The 23,161-nt window shown below is 38.1% G+C and overlaps 1 protein-coding gene and 1 long non-coding RNA gene across 3 annotated transcripts; both read right to left on the reverse strand.

Annotated features, from left to right (window-relative positions):
- Nucleotides 1–1,482: 1,482 nt before the first annotated feature.
- LOC104111395 (uncharacterized) lies at nt 1,483–14,916 on the reverse strand. 2 transcript variants are annotated; one of them, XR_011412369.1, is made up of 3 exons: nt 14,475–14,916; nt 13,014–13,247; nt 1,483–1,827 (listed from the first exon to the last, which is right to left on the reverse strand). It is a non-coding gene; the product is annotated as an uncharacterized lncRNA (long non-coding RNA). The 2 variants fall into 2 exon arrangements; XR_011412368.1 differs by lacking the exon at nt 1,483–1,827 and having other exon boundaries at nt 12,771–13,247.
- A 4,720-nt stretch (nt 14,917–19,636) lies between these two features.
- Nucleotides 19,637–22,094, reverse strand: LOC138901674 (uncharacterized). The gene is made up of 3 exons (XM_070189452.1): nt 21,711–22,094; nt 20,560–21,306; nt 19,637–19,705 (listed from the first exon to the last, which is right to left on the reverse strand). Exons 1-3 carry the CDS (start codon nt 22,092–22,094, stop codon nt 19,637–19,639), a joined length of 1,200 nt encoding a protein of 399 aa, XP_070045553.1.
- Between the last annotated feature and the right edge of the window lie 1,067 nt (nt 22,095–23,161).

A 23,161-nucleotide genomic window follows, 5' to 3' on the forward strand; every position in this document is an offset into this window, starting at 1 on the left:
AAAAGTTATTAATTACAATGCTAACATCCCATGATGTTAGTTTCAATATTTGCTCAACATCTTAACAAAAAAACTTTGCTAACATCCTAAGCTAGACTATGAAATCATGTTTTACATAACATTCCTAGCAAAATAATAATGAGCTTTTGTTTCTTCTAAACTTGTATCTTGGCTTGTAGCTTCAATCTTCAAAATCTGTAAGTACAAAATTTTGAAAAGACTGATAAATAACTATTGGTAAAATAATATATGTAAATTTACACTAGAAATGGTTGAACCGCTAACCCCAAAAGCAGTCTAAATTCATTAGGTGTTATCCAGCAACATCAACAAGGCTACAAGAATATAAGCAAATTAATTAGAAAAGTTTTGGAACGGTAAATTAAACTTCGGTTCGATAAAAGAAGAGGAGAAAGTTTATTTTGTTATTTTGTATAAGTCTAGCTGCTTTCACCAGAACATATCATGTGTCGCGGCAAGTGCAACTAATTGAATACTTTCTCCTTCTCCCTTCTTATTTTGCTATGTATGTTTTTTTGCCTTTTCCAAAGTCAAAGTCTACATTCTTCATCGAAATTTGCTGGATTTGGCAATTTAGGCTCTTAGAGTAACAAGTCACACATGAAACTTGAAACAAGAAACAACTAAATATTTGTACATGAACCAACTCAAGGACTTAAAATCAATGGCAGAAGCAAAAAAGGCAGACGAAATAATTGCAATTCAAAAATATTTGCTTGATTATATTACTGCTATAGACACTTGTAGGGACGAATTCTGAGGCATGATGTGTCTTAGTTTTTCTCTAGACATCTTATGGTGGCAAACATTATATAATCATTTTTACAATAAGGTGAAAAATTGAAGTAGGTGTATGGTTTGAGAGATACATGCAGAAGGTAGTTTCTATGCAAGCTAGCTATTTATCCTAACATTCCTGATAATGAAAGTATATCATGGTAAGGCAGTGATACTTCCATGATATATAAATGGTATGACACAAATTATCAAAAAATATGTCAAATAATTTCTTCTGGGAATATACAACATATTACGATACTTAGCTAACCTGTTTTTACCACTAAGAACATTACAGTTCAATAGGATCATCAACAAAATATGAAATTTTATAAACCCAAATTGGATTCTGTGTTTCATCTAGTACACATCTACTTGATTGACAAGTTAGTAGTCTGTATGCATTATAAATAACTCCAGTTTTGCCTCTTAAGATAGTGGAACCAGAACAATTCTCTTCTCAGTCAACCTTGAGTTGAAAGTCCACGGGGTGAATTACTTATTTTAAAATTAATTATTATAAGTTGACTGATTTTTTAATTAGTCGATTAGATGTAATAGCGAGATAATAAGAAATGCAGAATTAAAATGCAGAAGTAAAGTGCAGGAATTAAATACATCGAAGTTTTTATACTGGTTCAGATTCAATGTGAATCCTAGTCCAGTCCCCTTAGGTTTCAAGGGAGTTTTCTTTCAGTGATTGAGTTTCTTGAGTACAAAGTGAATGGTATAGTTTACACCAACAGCTCAATTTCTATGTCACTCGTCTTTTCTTGATACAATGTCTCACCAGTATTTTTCTCTCTTTCTTCTCTAACTTGTTACACAACAGATCTAGTAGAGCTACAATGTTTGTTTGAAGTAGAACAAAGAGAGGGTAATTGGTTTGATCAAAGTATATCTCTCTAAGACTTAAGGTTGCGTATAAATACTTTGTAGGAGACCGTTACTAAAGAGATTTGCCAACCCAAGAGATTTGATCCTTGGAAAGAAATTGATTCTTTTCAAGAATAAGGTTAATTTCCGTTTCTCTTCCTTGATGTGTTGACTTTGACAACTTTCCATTTTTAAGTTTTGATAACGCCGAATTTGCTCCTTAATTCTGGGTTCTTCCAGTAATAGATACTGATTGATTATCTTGCCGTATCTTCAATGCTTCTTTTCCTTTTTAATTCTTCAATCAATCTCGGATTGATTATCTCGCCGGATCGTCTTGCTTCTTTTCCTTTTGAATGCTTCAATCAATCTTTGATTGGTTTCTTCCTTCAGCTTTGATTGTTTCTCTTTGTGCACTTTGATCTTGGTTGATTTCCTTGAGTCCCTATACCAAAAGCAATTATATTATTTTTCATCATTAAAACTAAAACCTAACAATCTCCCCCTTTTTGATGATGACAAAAAAAATAATATATGTAAATATCAGTTAACTTTCCTGTATTTAACTCCCCCTCAATGAGTGTAGTTGACTTCCCCTCAATAGGTGCCATTGGGACTACTTCTTTTAGTCGACTTCTCCTGTAGTATCTATAGTCGACTCCCCCTGCAATGGATGTACCTGCACGAATATATATATATATATATATATATAGCCTTCTCCCCCTTTTTGGCATCAGGAAAGAGGGGATAAAAACAACAACACACCAGATATTAAAGCAGAATTTGTAGCATAATATGCATGCAGAGTTAAAAAAGATCATCCAATGACTGGTTATCCAGTCCAAAACAGCATACCAAAAAAACATGAATTTGAAACTTCCACACTAACGACGTAAGAAATAAGTAAGAGTATTGCAAATCTCCTCCTTCAGTTGATCAAAGCTAGCATTAGCTGAGAAAATCACTCCATCAAGCCTGTCGTGTACTACCTTGAACGCCTTGACTGCGTTTTCCCTAACTCTGAGAATTGCAACCCTTATCTTTGAAACATCAGACCCTGTCTCTTTGGAGATTGCATGAATGTCCCCAACAGTGGACTGAGTGGAAACAAAAAGATCTTTGATGGTGGTCAGCTAGTTGTTAATGGCAGTCAGTTTCTCAGCAAGGTCAGGATTACTAAGACTGTGATGGAAAATAGAGGCTTTGGTCTTGGGATCAGGTTGAACATGCTTGACCTCACCTTCCTGTTTCTTAACCCAGGAGCCCTTCACGCACACATATCCCATACTAGCAAACGCCCTAGAATTGTAAGATTTTGAAATGGAGACGAAGGGATATTCAGAGATAGAGATATTATGAGTTTCCAGAATGTGAGTAATGGCCGTGCCATAGGGCTAGGGGTGGCAAGTGGGCCGGTCCACGCCCGAGACCGGCCCGGGACCGCGAGCCAAACGGGCCAAACGGGGTAAATGGGCCAGGATCGTTTGGCCCGGTTTTAGTGGGCCTGGGCCGGTCTCGTGGGTCGGTCCTATGATTTGGGCCCGTCAGGCCCGGGACCGTTTAGCCCGCCAGGGCCCGGGACCAGCCCGGTTCCTTAGCGGGCCAAACGGTCCCAACGGCTATTTTTTTTAAAAAAAATATAGTCGTTGGGTTGTCAAAAATAGCCGTTGGCTATTTATAAAATAGCCATTTAACCCCCCCAACTTTGTTTTAATCCCAAACTTTTTATAATTATACTTTTTCCCTATTTTCAACTATAAATACCCCATCATTCTTTTATTTTTTCTTACAAAACCATCAATCTATCACAATCTCTCTCTAATTTTCTTCTATAATTACTACTATTGCTTACTTTATTGTTACAATTTGTGAAACAATTGTGAAGTTGGTGAATTGAAGTTTTCAACGATAATCAATTTCCAACAAGTTGTTCGTCAATTCGGTAAACTCGTTCCAACTCTTAAGTTTTAATATTATAATTTTGTTTGTTTTATTTATTTTCTATTACTTTATTAATTAAGATCTCTTCCTTAAAAAAACTTTTTGGTAAAAATAAGGGAAAATCCAAGAGTGACGAATCTAGTGCTCAATATGTTCCTCCCCCACTGCCCCGGGCTCCCCGAACCAAACTCTATATACGTCCTACACCTGCTATTCTTGATAGCGATAATAGTTTATTACAATTTACTGAAAGTCAATTTTGCCATAATATTAGATCTGGTAAACAATTAGACCATGAATTAATGAATGCTCTTTATTCTAATCCAACTATTGATGAAAATGATGACGAGAAAATAGATTTTGATGAAACTCAACCGGATGATGATACACCAACTAGTCCTGCTCCTGATGTTAACCCAACTAGTAGTAACCCTGCTAATCCAAATGATGCCCCATTTGATACTCCTGTTACTACCCCTACTTTTTCTAGACAACCTAGCAAACGGACGGAAACATCTCCCGTTTGGCCATTTTTTACTCAACTAATTCCAGAAAATAAGGCTAAGTGTAAAACTTGTGGCACGGAGTTAGTTTTTAAATATTTTGGATCGCGGGGGAGGGGGAGGAGGGGGGGACGGGAACTTTGGCTAGACACATAATGAAACACCCTCAAGATAAAGTGAGATATCTTCATCTGAAAGCTTTGGCCGAGGGAAAAAGTCTACCTACTCCTAATCAGGTTGACCCTAGTGCCAGTTCAAATCAATTTCAACCGGGAATTAACACCGTTACCGGTGGTATTTTATATTATGATCCAAAAAAAGATCGGGAAGAATTGGCAAAAATGGTAATTGTTATGTGTTTACCCTATAGTTTTTCTTCTGATCCTAACTTTTTGCATTATATTAGAATTTTTTTAATCCTACTTATAAAGGTTTTCCTCGCACAACCGTAAAGAGCAATATTTATAAATATAAACATGAATATGAATAATATTTGCGCTATTTATTTACTCATATAAATTGTCGTGTTGCTATTACAACTGATATTAGTAGAAGTGGTAACGACTGTGATTACCTTACTGTTACCAGTCATTGGATTGATGAGGATTGGATAATGCAAAAGCGCATTATTTCTTATAGAATAATTAATTCGCGTCACACATGGCAGTTTATTGCTAGCACAGTTACAGATATTTGTAGATATTTTGCATTAGTGATAAAATAATGTCAATTTCAATGGATAATGCTACTAGTAACACAAATGCTATAACCTTGCTTACCACTACGCTAAATACTAAATGAGCTTGAAGTTTATTTGTCGCAGGAAATTGAGAAAGTGAATCCCGACGGTTCCTTTAATATTTTGGAATGGTGGAAGGACAAAGAAAAACTCTTTCCGGTTCTTTCAAGGATGGCCCGAGACATTTTAACTATTCAAGCTTCAACAGTGGCATCAGAGAGCGCTTTCAGTCAAGCAAGATTTCAACTCGGTGATTATAGAGCGTCTATGAGGGAGAGTTTGGAAAAATCAGTACTTTTCAGAGATTGGATCCGGTCGGAAAGAAGAAATTTTGGACTTGCTGAATCACAACCAGATGAAGACGAAGCTTACGAACAAATGCTAGCTGAACTTGCGGAGGATGTTTCTTCGCCCGGAAGTGGCGATGACCAAGAAACTTTTCCGCCACCACCAACAGAAATTCCTCCGGACCTTGATAGATTTATGAAATTTGTAAGAGATACCATGTAACTTGTTTGAACAAAAATTAGTATGTATTATGTAACTTATATTTTGGCACATCTTGATTAGTTTCTTTTTCTTCTCAATGGTGGTATTAGCACCTTGTTGTGCTCATTCCATAGGGGGATGAAGACTAAGAAAGATATTATCATATTTTTTAATTCTATAATAAAATTACAAGGCATATCTCTTTACAATATTTTTGTTTTTCGACTTAGATATTATTTTTAACATCCTTTTGTCTTTAGACTAATATATATACTATACTATACTATACTATATATACATCTTATATATAGTATATAAGCTGTATATATAGCTTATCGAATATAACTTATATATATATATTATACATTTAATATATATACTATACTATACTATACTATACTATACTATATATACATCTTATATATAGTATATAAGATGTATATATAGCATATCGAATATAGCTTATATATAAATATACTATATATACATCTTATATCGATATATATATATTATACATTTAATATATATACTATACTATACTATATATACATATATAGTATATAAGATGTATATATAGCTTATCGAATTTACTATATATATATACATCTTATATATATACTATATATATATCTTATATATAGTATGTAAGATGTATATATAGCTTATCGAATATAGCTTATATATATATACTATATATACATTTAATATATATACTATACTATATATACATCTTATATATAGTATATAAGATGTATATATAGCTTATCGAATATAGCTTATATATATATATATATATATATATATATATATCTTATATCGATATACTATATATACATCTTATATACTATATATACACCTTATATACTATATATATTCGATATTAAATATTGAATATTAAAATTTAGGATGTTAAATAAAATTTAGGTCAGAATTCTATAATAAAATTTACAAAGCATTGTCTTAGATATTTTTTTTAACATCCTTTTGTCTCTAATATCTATTTTTTTTTTTAAAAATATATATATTGGGCCCACTTAGCCCACTTAGCCCGTTTAGCCCGCGGCCCGGGACCGTTTAGCCCGGGACCAAACGGTCCCGGTCCCGGTCCCGTCCAATCCTTAGAAAAAGCCCGTTTAGGCCCGGGCCCATTTGGCCCATTTAATTTGTGCCCGGCCCGGGACCATTTGGACCGGCCTACTTGGCCCGTTTAGGCCCGGGACCGGCCCACTTGCCAGCCCTACATAGGGCAGACTGGTGGGATCATCAGCACTTTCACTCATAAAATTTTTGACCCTGGAGGATAATTTGATCTTGAGTTTGGTAACAAGGCAATAAACAAGAAAGGTATCTCTTTGAGAGAAGGTGGAGAAGGAGCATGTACGAGGGATCAGAGTAGTTGCAACAATGTGGGCTAGAACACGAGTTTCAAAGCTAACATCACTTGGACCTAATTGGTTCGGGAGGGATTCAGATGTACACTCAGCAGTACAACGTTTTGCTTGATCAAAGATGATTTCAAAATCATCAGGCCAAGAATTTTTGAAAAGCATGGGAAAACCAGATTTTTTTTTGACCAGCCTTGATAAACAAACAGATCTTTTACCTTATAGTTTAGGGCTTCTATGTCATCAAGGTCGACTACTCTGCCATGAGCGATTGGCTCGTCTTTCAGAGCAATAAAAAAATTCCTGTTTGGAGAATCCCAGAAATTTAGGTCAGACTCTAAAGAAATTGAGAGATATATTATCGATTTCTTTGGAGTAAAGGATTTAGGAGGTTCTTCCAAAGGTCTTTTTCCAAAGGCTTTTTCTCCTAGAGGATGAGAATGATCTGAGAGTTCTGCCTGAGATGAGGCAAAGCCTTCTGAGTGGTCGGACCCTAGGTCTACTTTTTCTGGAGGCTGGGAAGAAGGTTTTGCTCTGGAGCGAGTACTTTTCCTGGCGGAGGCTGAGGGATTTTTAGAGTGTTTAGCCATTGAAGAAACTGGTTGAAGAGAGTTTCAAAGAGGGTTTCTAGGCGATGGGAATGATGGATATTGGAAGAGGATTTCAGAGATTAAAATAAGGAATTTCTGACGATTGGGTACAGGAAAGGAAAGGGTGTCAGTTGAATAGGCGTGATGATTAGTTTTTCTTTCTTGAACGTTGCAATTGATGTGAAAAGAGAGAAAAAGAGAGGGAATTCAGAGGCGCTATTAATGACTATGAAAAGACAAAGTTTAAACATTAGGCATACAAAACATAAAAATATCACATAGGTCCTAGTATTAATGATCAATGAAAATAATACCAAGTAATTCTCTTAAAAAGTAAAATCTGTCTTCAAGTAAATGTTTAGAGAAAATATCTGCTAGTTGATTAGTAGTTCCAACAAAAGATAATTCTATATTTCCCTTAAGAACATGATCTCTAATGAAATGATGCTTGATGTCTATATGCTTTGCCCTAGAATGATGCACATGATTTTTTGAGAGACATATAGCGCTAGAGTTATCACAAAAAATTGGAATGGGTTTAAAGAATAGTTCATAGTCACCCAATTGATGAGACATCCATAGTAATTGTGCACAACATTGTCCAATGGCGATATACTCAGCCTCAGTTATAAATAGTGCAACTGATCCTTGATTTTTACTGTTCCAAGATATAAGTGCTTTTCCAAGTAATTGACATGTTCCGCTGGTGATTTTTCTGTCTTCCTTATCACCTGCAAGATCAGCATCTGATAAACCTTCTAGTTTAAAATGTTAGAGTGTGGATACCATAATCCGTGAGAAATAGTTCCAATGAGATATCAAATAATTCTCTTTACTGCAGTCAGATGTAATTCTTTAGGAGCTGACTGAAACTTGGCACATTTACAAACACTAAACATAATATCTGGTCGACTAGCAGTTAGATAAAGAAGGGAGCCAATCATTCCACGATATTTAGTTTCATCAACAAGATTTTCCTTTTCATCTTTGTCAAGACTTGTTGAAGGACTCATTAGTGTGCCAATAGCTTTAGCATTACTCATACCGAACTTCTAAATCAACTTCTTTGTGTATTTTGTCTGACATATAAACGTTCCTTCTTCATATAGTTGAATTTGAAATCCAAGAAAGAACGTTAGCTCTCCCATCATACTCATTTCAAACTCACTTTGCATAAGATTTGAAAATTCCTTGCACAGAAAAGGATTAGCACTACCAAAAATAATATTATCAACGTAAACTTGAATAATGAGATTACCTTCCGATGATCTTTTAATAAAAAGGGCAGTGTCTACTTTACCTCTTGTAAATCCGTGATCAATAAGAAATGAGCGGAGTCTTTTGTACCATGCTCGTGGAGCTTGTTTAAGTCCATACAATGCTTTGGTCAATTTGTACACATGGTAAGGAAACTTTGAATCTTCAAATCCAGGGGGTTGTTTTACATATACCTCCTCCTCAATGAAACCATTTAAAAAGTCACTTTTAACATCCATCTGGAAGAGCCTAAATCTTTTAAAGGATGCGTATGCAAGAAGAATTCGTATTGATTCCAGTCGAGCTACTGGAGCAAAGGTTTCATCGTAGTCGACTCCTTCCTGTTGTGAATATCCTTGAGCTACTAATCTGGATTTGTTTCTCACAACATTTCCATCCTTAATTAGCTTATCTCTGAAAACCCATTTTGTTCTAATTACAGGAGCGTTTTCAGGCTTAGGCAGTAGTTTTCACACTTGATTTTTGTCAAATTGATCTAGCTCTTCTTGCATTGCTTGTAACCAGCTTGAGTCTTTCAGAGCTTCCTCTGTTTTCTTTGGTTCAATCTGGGAAATCAGTGCTATGTTTGCTTTCTTCTTGAGAGCGCCCCTGGTTTTTATTCCTTCGCTTTGGTCTCCTATGATAAACTTTTGAGGATATTCTGGTTCACCTCTCCATTCATTTGGATGAATTTTACTTGTATAAGTAGTTGATGCCTTCGGAGATTTTGATTGACTGTTGCTAATCTCATTAGTTGACTCCATTACGCCATCAAGTTTATTAGTCAACTCTTGTGATTTGCTTGTCTCCTGAATTTTTTGAATTTGATCTTCATCACCTGCAATAATTCCTTTCTCGGCCGAAGTGTTATTTTCATCAAAGATAACATATACTGATTCTTCTACACACAGTGTGCATTTATTATAGACTCTAAAGGATCTACTATTTAATGAATAATCCAGAAAAATACCTTCGTTACTTCTTGAATCGAATTTTCTAAGATTGTCCTTACCATTATTGTGAATGAAGCACTTGCTTCCAAACGGATGAAAGTAACTTATATTGGGTCGTTTACCTTTCCACAATTCATAAGGAGTCTTCTTCAGGATGGGTCTTATGAGGCATCTATTGAGAATGTGACATGCTGTACTTACTCCTTTTGCCCAGAAGTGAAGTGGTAACGAATATTCTAGTATCATAGTTCTTGCCATATTTTGTAAAGTCCTATTTTTTCGCTCAACAACTCCATTATGTTGGGTGACCTTGGAGTATAGAAATTGTGGGTGTATCCTTGATCATTGCAGAAATCTTCAAATGCTCTGCTTTCAAATTCTCCTCCATGATCACTTTGAATTGTTGTAAAAGATACCCGTTTTCTCTTTCGACCTTTTTACAGAAGATCTCAAAATTTTTCAAAGCTTCATCTTTGTGAGATAGAAAAATCACCCAAGTAAAGCATGAGTAATAATCAACAATAACAAACGCATATCATTTTCCTCCTATGCTAGCAGTTCTAGTGGGTCCAAATAAGTCCATATGAAGCAATTGCAAGGGCTTTGAAGTAGATACAATATCTTTGTTTTTGAAAGAGTTTCTAGTTTGTTTACCAATCTGACATGTATCACATACATGATGTCTAGAGAAATTGAGTTTAGGTAAACCAATAACTAAATTATGCTTGAAAAGTTTCTCTATCAGATGCATGCTTGCGTGACCAAGTTTCTTATACCATAACCATGGATCATCATATATGGATGTTAAATAAATATGACCATCTATATTTTCAAAACTATCAAGAATATAGACATTTTCATACCTTTTACCTGGGAGGATTATTTTACCTGTCTCATCTTCAATAGCACAACCTGTTTTCTTGAACTTTATTTCATACCCTGAGTTGCATAGCTGACTTATACTCAGAAGATTATAGTTAAGTCCGTCAACAAGATAAACCTCAGTGATATCACAATTATTATTGAAAGGAACTGTTCCGGTACCGACTATTTTTACTTTTGAGTCATCACCAAATTTGACACTTCCTCCGTCTATTTTTGTAACTTCTTTAAACAGGTTTCTATCACCTGTCATGTGACTGGAATACGCACTATCTAAGTACCATTTTCCTTTGTGACTCCTTCTGTGGTGTTCCTGCAAAACATAATTATCACTTCCTTTTAGGTACCCAAGCTTGCTTGTGTCCTTGTTGGTTAGTATTACTGGACTCAGGATTGTTTTTGGTTTCCAAATCCATCCTGAGATATTTGATTTACGAAATCGACAAAAAGAATATTTATGTCCACTTTTGTTACAGTAGTGATATGTAAGTCCTGATCCACATTTGGATCTTTCATTTGTGCTAGTACTAGTAGATTGTGTTCTAGCTGGTCCTTCTCCAGTTGACTTGTAAGTCTCCTGGTTCGACTTGACAGAACTATGACTGATGGATTTGCGCATGCCATTGAGTTGCATTTGCAATTCCTGAAACTCATCTTGAAGTACTTCTTTTTCAATTTCGCATACTTCAAGCTTGAGTTTCCAGTCTTTTACATCTTTGTTGAGTCTCTTTAGTTCATTTATCATTTTTTGAGACTCTTTCAAAGTAAGGTCAAGAATATCCTACAATTCATTACATCTTTCACAGTTATAAGATCTTACCTCACTTGTTTTACCTTGCGCCATGAAACAGTTCTCATTGTCATCTTTGCATTCGTCATCTAAAGTGTCCTCATCTGTCCAGCACCCTGAGAGTTTGTTCATGTCATTTTCTAGAATTATCATGAAACATAGTTTTGCTATCTCTTCGTTTTCTGAACTGTCTTCATCACTCCAGCTTCCAAATGATTTGTTCTTGTTAAAACCTCTGGAAACCTTTCTTTTAAGATCAGGACACTCAGCTTGAACATGCCCAAATCTTCCACACTCATAGCATTTGCCATCATTTTTGTCTTGTTCGTTATATTTCCTAGTTCTCCTAGGTGGTATCCTGCCTCTTCTTGTATTCCTGTATCTCCTCATTAAAGCATCCATGTTCCTTGATACCATGGTAATTTCTTCTTGAAGAGCTTCAGGGTCGTGATCAATATCATTGTCTGCTCTTTCAGTTGTAGCCTTGAAAGCAACTATTTTCTTCTTTTTTTCTTGGTTTGTTTTCTTGAGATGAGTTTTCTCGAAGGCTATAAGTTCTCCTCGAAGTTCATCGTATGATAATTTTTTCAAATCCTGTGATTCAAGTGTAACCACTTTTGTCTGCCAAGTAGTGGGTAGACTTCTCAAAATTTTCCTAACTTGATCACCACTTGAGTATGGTTTGCCAAAAGCTTTTAGATCGCTAATGATTTTGCTAAATCTGGCAAACATGTCTTCAATGTATTCTCCTTCTTTCATCTGGAAGAGTTCGTAGTCATAAACCAATATGTTGATATGGGTTTCTTTCACTTTACTGGTTCCTTCATAAGTAACTTCAAGTTTATCCCACATCTCTTTGGCTGTATCGTAACTGGAGATTTTCTCATATTCCTCACCACTTATAGCATTATAAAGTAGATTCCTTGCTTTAGCATTAACTTGCACAACTTCCATTTGTTCATCAGTATATTCATCTATATCTTCAGGATCAATAGGTGGTTTAGCAGCAGCCGACAGAGGATAGTTCCGCTTTTTGATAACTCGCCAGACCTTGACATCATAATACTTTGCGTACACTTCCATATGCACTTTCCAGTGAGAGAAATATTGTCCATTGAAATATGGTGGCCTTACTTGCGATGTTCCTTCTTGGAAGAGTGCTCCGACAATAACTTGATTAGCCATGATCTTTTCTCACAAGCTGTTAAGCAAAAGAAAAATGTAAGCCTTGCTCTGATACCAATTGAAAGTTCAAGGGGGGGGAGGGGGAGGTGAATTGCTTATTTTAAAATTTATTATTATAAGTTGACTGGTTTTTCAATTAGTCGACTAGATGTAATTGTGAGAAAATAAAAAGTGCAGAATTAAAATGCAGAAGTAAAGTGCAGGAATTAAAGACACTACAGTTTTTATACTGGTTCGGATTCACTGTGAATCCTAGTCCAGTCCCCTTGGGTTGCAAGGGAGTTCTCTTTCAGTGATTGAGTTTCTTGAGTACAAAGTGAATGGTGTAGTTTACACAAACAACTCAGTTTCTATGTCACTCGTCTTTTCTTGATACAATGCCTCACCAATATTTTTCTCTATTTCTTCTCTAACTTGTTACACAATAGATCTAGTAGAGCTACAATGTTTGTTTGAAGTAGAACAAAGAGAGGGTAATTGGTTTGATCAAAGTATATCTCTCTAAGACTTAAGGTTGGTATAAATACTTTGTAGGAGACCGTTACTGAAGAGATTTTCCAACCCAAGAGATTTGATCCTTGGAAAGAAATTAATTCTTTCCAAGAATAAGGTTAATTCCCGTTACTCTTCCTTGATGTGTGGACTTTGACAACTTTCCATTTTTAAGTCTTGATAGTGCCAGATTTGCTCCTTAATTCTGAGTCCTTCCAGTAATAGCTAGTGATTGATTATCTTGCTGGATCTTCAATGCTTCTTTTCCTTTTTAACTCTTCAATCAATCCTAGATTGATTATCTCGCCGGATCGTTAGTGCTTCTTTTCCTTTTGAATGCTTAATCTTGGTTGATTTTCTTGAGTCCCTACACCAAAAGCAATTATATTATTTTTTATCATTAAAACTAAAACCTAACACAAGTTACTTCGAGTCAACCAGAACTTCGAGTTACTGGAAGGATATGAAAGGAACAGCAAAATTCAGTCAACCTCTTTTAGTTTTCATAACTATTACTCCTTTGTAAAAGAAGCTGCAATTCATGAACACTTGATCAATTTACAAAAACTATAAGAACAAGACCTCTGGCATTTGCCGGAAAGTTTTGTGCCAGTTACTTTTCTACAAGGAATTGCAAATTTGCTTTGAACTTTACGAGATTACTCATCTATTCCCCTCTTGTCTTACATTATCTTTATGTAAGAAGTGAAGAGCTTCCCCACTCCAAATTCCTTTAGAATAGTATTGTGAAGTATCTGCATGAGTTTGTGCAAACACTCTACAAAGTTGAAGGGAACCATAAATGTCATATAGAAAAAATAAATACCCTAAAGAAAATAAGGAAATAAGACGATATGAAAGAACTCCCCATACTCGAGATATGGTATGACTTCATCACAATTCTTCAGTATGTATATATGTGCTTGTTCCAATTCATTTGCTTCAAGCTCACATGGATCTTTGGCTCCCAAAGTACTTCCAGGTTGATAAAATATAGATAATCATGCATTAGATTTTTTTAACCCCCCATCATATTTCCGTTCAGACCAATTGAATTTTTTCTCAATCCTATGTAGATACCTTGAACATAAAGTCATACATTCATTTGCAATGTAACCCTCTGCATCAGAACCTTCTGGACATGCCCTATTACCAATGAGAGATTTCAAAAAATATAGCCATCGTTCTACAAGATACATTCACCGATAATAAATAGGTCCAACAATCTTAACTTCACTAGCTAAATGAATAGCCAAGTACACCATGATATCAAAAAATGAAGGAGGGAAGAATTTTTCTAATTTACAAAGTGTTATAAGAATGTGTGCTTCAATATGTTCCAAGTCATGAATCCTTAACTCCTTTGATCCAAGCACATTAAAAAATAAAGATAACTCAATAAGCGGTTCACATACTTCTTTGGACAACATACCACGAAGTGCAAGGGGGAGTATATGTTGCAAAAGAATGTGACAATCATGACTTTTCAACCCAGATATCTTGTGATCTTTCAGGTTTACACATTGAGAAATATTACATGAAAATCCACCAGGAACTTTTAAATTCTTTAAGAAAAGGAATAGTTTGTGCTTACCTTCGGGAGGCAATGTGTAGCATGCATTTGGAACTTCGACTTTCTCCCCTTTTTTGATGGGGTGCAATTCCGGCATATTGTTCATTTCTTGCAAGTCTAGTCGGGTTTTAATTGTGTCCTTGGTCTTTCCTTTGACATTCATGATTGTCCCCATAATATTATCACATATATTTTTTTCAATATGCATAACATCCAAATTATGTCGCAACAAGAGAGATTTCCAATATGGAAGTTCAAAAAAGATACTTTTCTTGTTCCAATTATCCTTTCGGTTTTCATGTGATATCTTCTTCCTTTTCTCTGGATCCTTTGTTAATTGTATTCCTTCAAGATCTTGCACTTGATTAAGTATCTCAATACCAGAATGCATTTTTGGTGGAGGCTTTTCTCTTTTGTACCATCAAATAAATCCTTGTCATTCCTCCATTTGTGATTAATAGGAAGGTAATGCCAATGACCCATAAAGCATTGTTTTTACAATTAGCCAATAAAATTGAGGAAGTATATTTATTGCAACATGGACATGCCAATTTCCTTTTGTACTCCATCCAAATAAATTTTCATATACTGGAAAGTCATTGATGGTCCACAACAAAAAAGCCTGCAACTTAAAATTCTATCTAATTGATGCATCAAAGGTCTCAATAATTGTCACGCCACATCCTCGGGAAGCACGACCGACACTCAACTGAGTGAACCCGGCCGGGCAAGCCTGTTAGATACTTTCTACCCAATTAACCCATGACCAAGAGAAGACGTGATTTCATTAATTATACAGTAGGAGTCTCATTCATACAATTCTAAATCATTTCATTAGTCATTGCGCTTTTAAGTCCCAAAATACACATTTCTTAAAGTTCAAGTGGAACAAGTGATCAAGCACAACATGACTTGTTTAACAATTCCAACACCCATATACAACCCACATAGTGTCTACGGAGCCTCTAAAGATAAAAAAGAGAGTAAAGATGGTGCCGACAATAAGGCCCCGGCTGTACCTCAAAAAGTGACCATAATATAAACAAAAGCTACAATACATGACCCCGGAATAAAATAGGACTCACTGAGTCCGCTGAGAAGAGGATGCCGCACTATCTGTGATCCGCACTGTCTGCTATGTAACCACCTGCATCCATTTAAAGATGCAGCGCCCTCGACAAAAGGGACATTAGTACCGTCGAATAGCACTAGTATGTATAGCTAAACACCAACTCAATAGAATGAATAATAACACAAGAGGAATAGTCAAGAATTCAATAAGGGCTTCAAATAATAGTAAAATAACAAGTTAAGTATCATATACATTTTCAAGACAATTTCATATTACTATGTTGGGTGACCTTTAGTACCGATGTTCCACAATTCACAATACCTTCGTATTCTTACACGGAGTCCGATCTCGGCCCGATCGGCTAGGCCGCCTCATCTAAGACATTACCATGATTTCATTATAACTTTCCAGCACAGAACCACCATGTGTGCGGCATGCGTCCGATCACGGCCCGATCGGCTAGGCCATCTCATTTGAGACATCAACCCTTTTCATAATTTCATCCACACATACCACCGTGTTCTTACACGGAGTCCGATATTGGCCTGACATGCTAGGCCATCTCATTTGAGACATTACCTTTTTCAGTCAATCATCTCACATCGTACTTCTTTCATGTACTTTCGATTCATTGACACTAGTGATTACGATTACAAAGTCATTTTTGGCACTTGGCCATATTTCATAGTTCCAGACCCCTTTTCCATATTCAATATCATTATCAAAATCAATAAGACTCCCCATTCAAGACATTAAATTCATATATGAGCAATTTGGGGATCTTATGCACATAGAGGCTTTTCATACAATTTGGCATAACAACCTTTATTTCGATCTTGACATGAAGTCTTAACATTTCTAACACATATTCCACATTTTCAAACACATCCTCAATGACAAGATAACATGATGAGGCATCTAGAATAAATATTGAACTTACATCCTTCAACACAAACACGTTAGAAATTGCCAATTCTATAATGATCAAGGGCTTACTCCAATTATATGATCACCGTGGGGTACGATTCTAAGAAGAATGGGGTTTAGCCAACATACCTCAATTGAGCTCCTTAAAACTCTAAGATGTTCTGGAGTATTAGCCACTTCAATATATTTTAGCAATATAACAAAATTGAATAAAAATTAGGAAGATGAACATGGTTTTAGCTCATTTGAGCATATTATCAAACACTAGGTGTGCATAAATATTGTAAGGCCTTTTTCTTTGTGGAGGATTCCATCCTTCCCCAACCCATTCTCTGTCAGTTTTATCTCACAATCTTCCCACATACTACAAGGATACATGCATTCAAGGTAAGCACTCCCATCCTCATGAATTACCTTACTAATGGCCCATTCTAGTTACATTTTGAAATTAAGAGTTTGGGTGATAGAATCTTACCTATTAGGAAGAAGACCTAGGTGCCTCTCTTGATAATCTTCAAGATTCTAAGTGAGAATTGGAGAGCAATGTGATGAATAGCACTTCTCCCACTAGGACCCTCTCTCTCACTCTAAGAATATCATAAAATATGATCAAAATGGTCCATGGGATGTGTTTTAACGAAATAGGGTCGGTTTAAAACCCCCAAAAATGAAGCTCCGGAACAAGGTCTGCGATCGCATATGCGATTGCATAATCGATATGCGGACCGCATATCGGTCGCATAATCGGTGACCAAAATAGCAAAAAACCTGTCCGTGTCTGTGGTCACTATACGGCCCGCAGACCTATTCTGCGGTCGCATTTTTCAACCCAAATAGTCTGAGCCGTAAAACCAATTTGGCACCACGAAACATTATTTTTTTCTTTTGAAAATTTTTACGGGGCCTTACATTCTCCCCCACTTAGGATCATTCGTCCTCGAATGAGGGTAAAAATCTGTTATTAGCATCTTATGTAACTCAGTTTTCATACCACACACCAGTAGTCCCAAATTTGACTAACTCCCTAAATTTCCAAAACTTTTGCGAGAGTTTCCCCTGTAACTGGGCCTATCCACCTGAGAGAGAGCCCCAGAAACACATCCTAACAGCATATACATAATCCAACGACTAACATAATAACAAAACAACACCAATTGTGGCCTCACAAGCAATGTATTACCAAAAAGGAACACCCTTAATGCCAATTGTACAATTGATACAAAATTCATAGAAAGTAAGTCTTATAATTTTCCTAGATCACAACTTTATAAATACATAGTTATTCAAACAAATAAGGGTATTTTTTCTTCATTTCTTCCTCAACCTCCCAAGTAGCCTCTTCAATCTGTTGGTTGCGCCATTACACTTTCACAGATGCAATTTCCTTTTTTCTCAACTTTCAGACTTGCTGATCAATAATAGAAACTGGAATCTCTTCATAAGTCAATTCCTCATTAACCTCAATAGTCTCAACCGGAACAATGAGTGTCGGATCTCCAACTACTTTCTTCAACATAGACACATGAAACAGCGGGTGTACTAATGACATCTCAGGTGGTTGCTCAAGCTTATACGCCACCTCACCGATCCTCTCAATGATTTTGTACGGCCTGACATACCTCGAACTCAATTTTCCTTTTTCCCAAATCGCATAATACCCTTCATGGGGGAAACCTTCAAGAATACCCAATCATCTTCTTTGAAGTCTAAGTCTCTGCGACGAACATCCGAATAGGATTTTTGATGGCTTTGAGCAGTTTTCAACCGCTCCTTTATGATCTTAACTTTTTCCATAGCCTGATGTACAAGGTATGGCCCTATCAACTCTGCTTCCCCAATATCGAACCACCCAATGGGAGATCTACATCTCCTACCATATAATGCCTCAAATGGTGCCATCTGGATACTTGCATGAAAGCTGTTGTTATAAGAATACTCTATGAGTGGCAAATGATCATCCCAGCTACCCTTGAAATGAAGAACACAAGTACACAACATGTCCTCAAGCGTCTGAATAGTCTGCTCTGCTTGCCCGTCAGTCTGTGGATGGAAAGATGTACTAAGATTCACCTGAGTACCCAAACCTTTCTGAAATTTCCTCCAAAAATTGGCCGTGAACTGAGCCCCTCGATCGGAAATGATAGAAACTGGAGTGCCATGTAGCTTTATTATTTCCTTGATATACAACTGAGCATACTGTTTCGCTGTGTCGGTAGATTTAACTAGCAAGAAGTGTATTAATTTCGTGAGTCGGTCCACGATCACCTAAATTGAGTCAAACTTGTGCGGAGTGCATGGTAATCCTACCACAAAATCCATATTAATCATCTCTCACTTTCACATTGGAATTTTTATGTTCTGTGTCAACCCACTAGGTCGTTGATGTTCGGCCTTCACTTGCTGACTGTTCGGACACCGTGCCACATTCCTTTTCCTGTCATTCCACCAATATACTTCCTTGAGGTAGTGATACATCTTCGTAGAACCTAGATGCACGGAATACCTAGAAGCATGAGCTTCGGTCATGATTCTTTCCCGGAGACCATCTACATTCGGAACACATAGTCTCCCTTGGTACCTTAGTGTACCATCATCAATGCTAAGAGCAAAAGCCGTAGTCTTATGTTTTTGAATCCCCTCCTTCAATTGCACCAAAAATGGATCGTTGTATTGCTTCTCTTTGACTTCTACAACAAGTGATGATTCGGCCCTATTTTGCACAATTACCCCTCTTTCATTAGAGTCCGTAAGATGAACTCCCAAACTAGCCAATGGATAGACTTCCTTGGCCAATGGACTTTGATATACCTCCAAGTGTGCTAAACTACCCATAGATTTCCGGCTAAGAGCATCCGCCACAACATTTGCTTTCCCTGGGTGATATAGAATATCGATGTCGTAATCGTTGAGTAACTCAAGCCATATTCTCTGCCCCAGATTCATCTCCTTTTGTTTGAAAATATATTGAAGACTCTTGTGGTCCGTGAATACATCTACATGGACCCCATACAAATAGTGACGCCAAATCTTCAATGCAAAAACCACCACCGCAAGTTCTAAGTCATGTGTGGGATAATTCTTTTCATGATTCTTGAGTTGCCTAGAAGCATATGCTATAACTTTGCCGTGTTGTATTAACACACACCCAAGCCCAATTCTTGAAGCATCAAAATATAACATAAATTCATCTGTACCCTCTGGCAAGGTCAACACCGGCGTTGTAGTCAATCTCGATTTCAACTCCTGGAAGCTCCTTTCACAAGCATCAGACCATTGAACCTTAACTACTTTCTGAGTCAATTTAGTCAACGGAGAGGCAATAGTAGAGAACCCCTCCACAAACTTCATGTAATACCCTGCTAAGCCCAAGAAACTGCGAATCTCAGTGGGCGTAGTAGGTCTAGGCCAATTCTTTACTGCTGAAATCTTTTGAGGATCAACCTTGATTCCTTCTCTAGAGACAACATGACCCAAGAATGTGACATATTCTAGCCAAAATTCACACTTTGAAAATTTCGCATACAATTGTTGCTGATGAAGAGTCTGCAACACTGCCCTGAGATGATCAGCATGGTCCTCCCGACCTCGTGAATACACAGGAATATCGTCAATGAACACTATCACAAAGGAGTCGAGGAAAGGCTTGAAAACCCGATTCATAAGATCCATGAAATCCGCTGGGGCATTTGTTAGCCCAAAAGACATCACCAGAAATTCAAAATGCCCATACCGGGTCCTAAAAGTTATTTTCGAAATATCCTTCTCCCTGATCTTCAATTGGTAATACCCGGATCGTAAATCAATTTTGGAGAAGTATTTAGCACCCTGTAACTGATCAAACAAATCATCTATTCTTGGTAGTGGGTATTAGTTTTTGATTGTGACTTTGTTGAGCTGCCAGTAGTCAATGCACATCCTCAGTGATCTATCTTTCTTCCTCACGAAGAGAACCGGTGCGCCCCATGGCGACACACTCGGTCGGATGAATCCTTTCTCTAACAAATCCTTCAACTGTTCCTTTAGTTCCTTCAATTCTGATGGTGCCATTCTGTAGGGCGGAATAGATATAGGCTGCATGCCTGGTATCACATCAATCCTGAAATCAACCTCCCTGTTAGGCGAAGTCCCATGGAGCTCATCTGGAAAGACCTCCGAAAATTCTTTCACAACTTGCACTGACTCGAGTGTAGGTGCCTCAGCATCGGTGTCCGTAACCCGGACTAAGTGATAGATACACCCCTTGTGAATCATCTTCGTGGCCTTAAGGTAAGAAATAAACCTACCCTTCGGCACCATATTATCCTCCTTCCACTCAACAATTGGGTCACTTGGAAATTCAAACCTCACAGTTCTAGTTCGGCAGTTGAGCTTAGCAAAACATGAATAAAGCCAATCCATCCCCATAATTACATCAAAATCAACCATCCCCAATTCAATGAGATCGGCCACGATGTCCCGACAACGCACCGTGACAACACAACCCCTATAAACTAGTGCAGACACAATAGACTCGCCAACCGGAGTAGATATAGAGAACGACTCAGGAAGTTGTTCCGGTTCTATCCCAAATTCCATAGCAACATAAGGGGTAATATAGGATAAGGTGGAACCGGGATCAATAAGAGCATATACATCATGAGTTTGGACAGTCAATATACATGTGACAACATCTGGAGAAGCCTGTGCATTCTGGTGACTGCTCATAGCATAGAAACGACTGGGTCCTTCTGAACTCTGCGCACCACCCCTAGCTGCACCACGCCCTGCTGGTGCCGGAGGGCCTCGAGCTGGAGAGGGTGCGGAAGATGTAGCAGCTGCAGAACTGGATGGCTGTGCTGTGCCCCTGCCCGTACCCTGGTGGCATGAACGACACTACCTTTGAATATGACCCCTCAATCCGCACCCGTAACATATAGTTAAGTCCATGTAGCAAATCCCCGAGTGCATCTTCCCACACCTGGGGCCTGGGGGCCTCCGCTGCTGTGGGAACCTCCCTCCTGATCGGCCCTAATGGTGGGGTCCCCTGCTGCCCTGATTGGGCCTGAAGCGACTCCTTTGCTGCTAACTGTGCTCTGCTTGAGGTGCTCTGGCTGAAGACTGAGCATGAGGCTGGGTTGGCCCTGATGACCCTCCCTTGAAAGCTGATCTCCCCCACCAAATGACTTCCCAAAACTGTTTGCGGACCGAGCCTTGCTGGTACCCTCTCGCTCCCTCCTATTCTTCAACTTGCGGTCCTATATAGCTTGAGCAAATGCTACCATTTTCCCATAGTTCATGTCTGAATTCAAGGCACTTGTAGCGGCCTCAATGATAACCAATGGGCTAAGGCCCTGCACAAAGCGGCGCACTCTAGCCTCCATAGTAGGCAACATGAGAATGGCATATTTTGACAGGTGCACGAACTCCATGTGATACTCCCACACATTCCTACTCCCTTGATTAAGATTCTCAAACTTTGCGGCATGGGTTGCCCTAGTCTCGGCAGGCAAGAAATGGTCTATAAACTCATCAACAAACTCACTCCATCTCGCTGGAGGGCTCCCCTCCTCCCGAGAGTCCTCCCACAGCTCAAACCAAGAATATGCCACTCCTTTCTGGCGGTAGGCGACCAACTCCACTCCCTCCGTTTTAGTAGCATGCATAATCCGGAAAGTCTTATGCATCTCATCAATGAAGTCCTATGGGTCTTCCTCGGTATTAGCACCCATGAACACCGGAGGATCCAACTACAGAAACCTGTTCACCCTGGAACCACTAGAATCCCCTTTCTGGCTAGAGGATGTAGGTGCAACATTCGACCTTTGGGCCTGAGAAGCCACTATCTGAGTCAGCATCTGAATAGCTCCCCTAAGATCCCCATCAGAAATACCAGAGCCGGAAGCTGGGGCTGGAGGTGCAATCGGAATGTCAGGTGGAGGAACCATCGCACCCTTAGTACGTGTAGGAACTGGTGTGGCCTGGGCCGATGTAGTAGAATCAGGTAGTGTAGCAGTCAGGGGATTATCCTCACCCCTCGGGTGTTCACCCGCTTCATCAAATAAAGGGTCAAGTGCCACTCCTAAGGCGGCGTTGGCCCCTTGGCCAGTTCTTGCTCTCTTCTTAGGTGCCATATACTGAAAGTTTAAAGGGATGCACGAGTTAGAGGAGGAACAACTGCACAATTAGTTTCATCGCACGATCCAGAATATCAAGAAGGGTATTGTTCCTAAATGTCCAAGTAGCCTCCAACTTATAGATGTGGTCGACAAACCACCGAGAAGAAGGACTCTACTAGACACGACACCAAGATATCCTAAGACACTTTAAAACCTTTGGCTTTGATACCAAGTTTGTCACTCCCCATACTCAGGAGGCGCGGCCGGCGCTCAACCGAGTGAACCCAGCCGAGCAAGTCTGTTAGAATATAAACAAAAGAGAGTAAAGATGGTGCCGACAACAAGGCCCCGGCTATATCTCAAAAAGTGACCATAATATAAACAAAAGGTACAATACATGACCCCGGAATGAAATGGGGCACACCGAGTCCGCTGAGAAGAGGATGCAGCACTATCTATGATCCCCACTGTCTGCTATGTAACACCTGCATCCATTTAAAGATGTAGCGCCCCCGACAAAAGGAACGTTAGTACCGTCGAATAACACTAGTATGTATAGCTAAACCCCAACCCAATAAAATGAATAATAATACAAGAGAAACAGTCAGGAATTC

Source organism: Nicotiana tomentosiformis, chromosome 11 (genome assembly GCF_000390325.3).
Source record: "Nicotiana tomentosiformis chromosome 11, ASM39032v3, whole genome shotgun sequence".
NCBI lineage: Eukaryota > Viridiplantae > Streptophyta > Magnoliopsida > Solanales > Solanaceae > Nicotiana > Nicotiana tomentosiformis.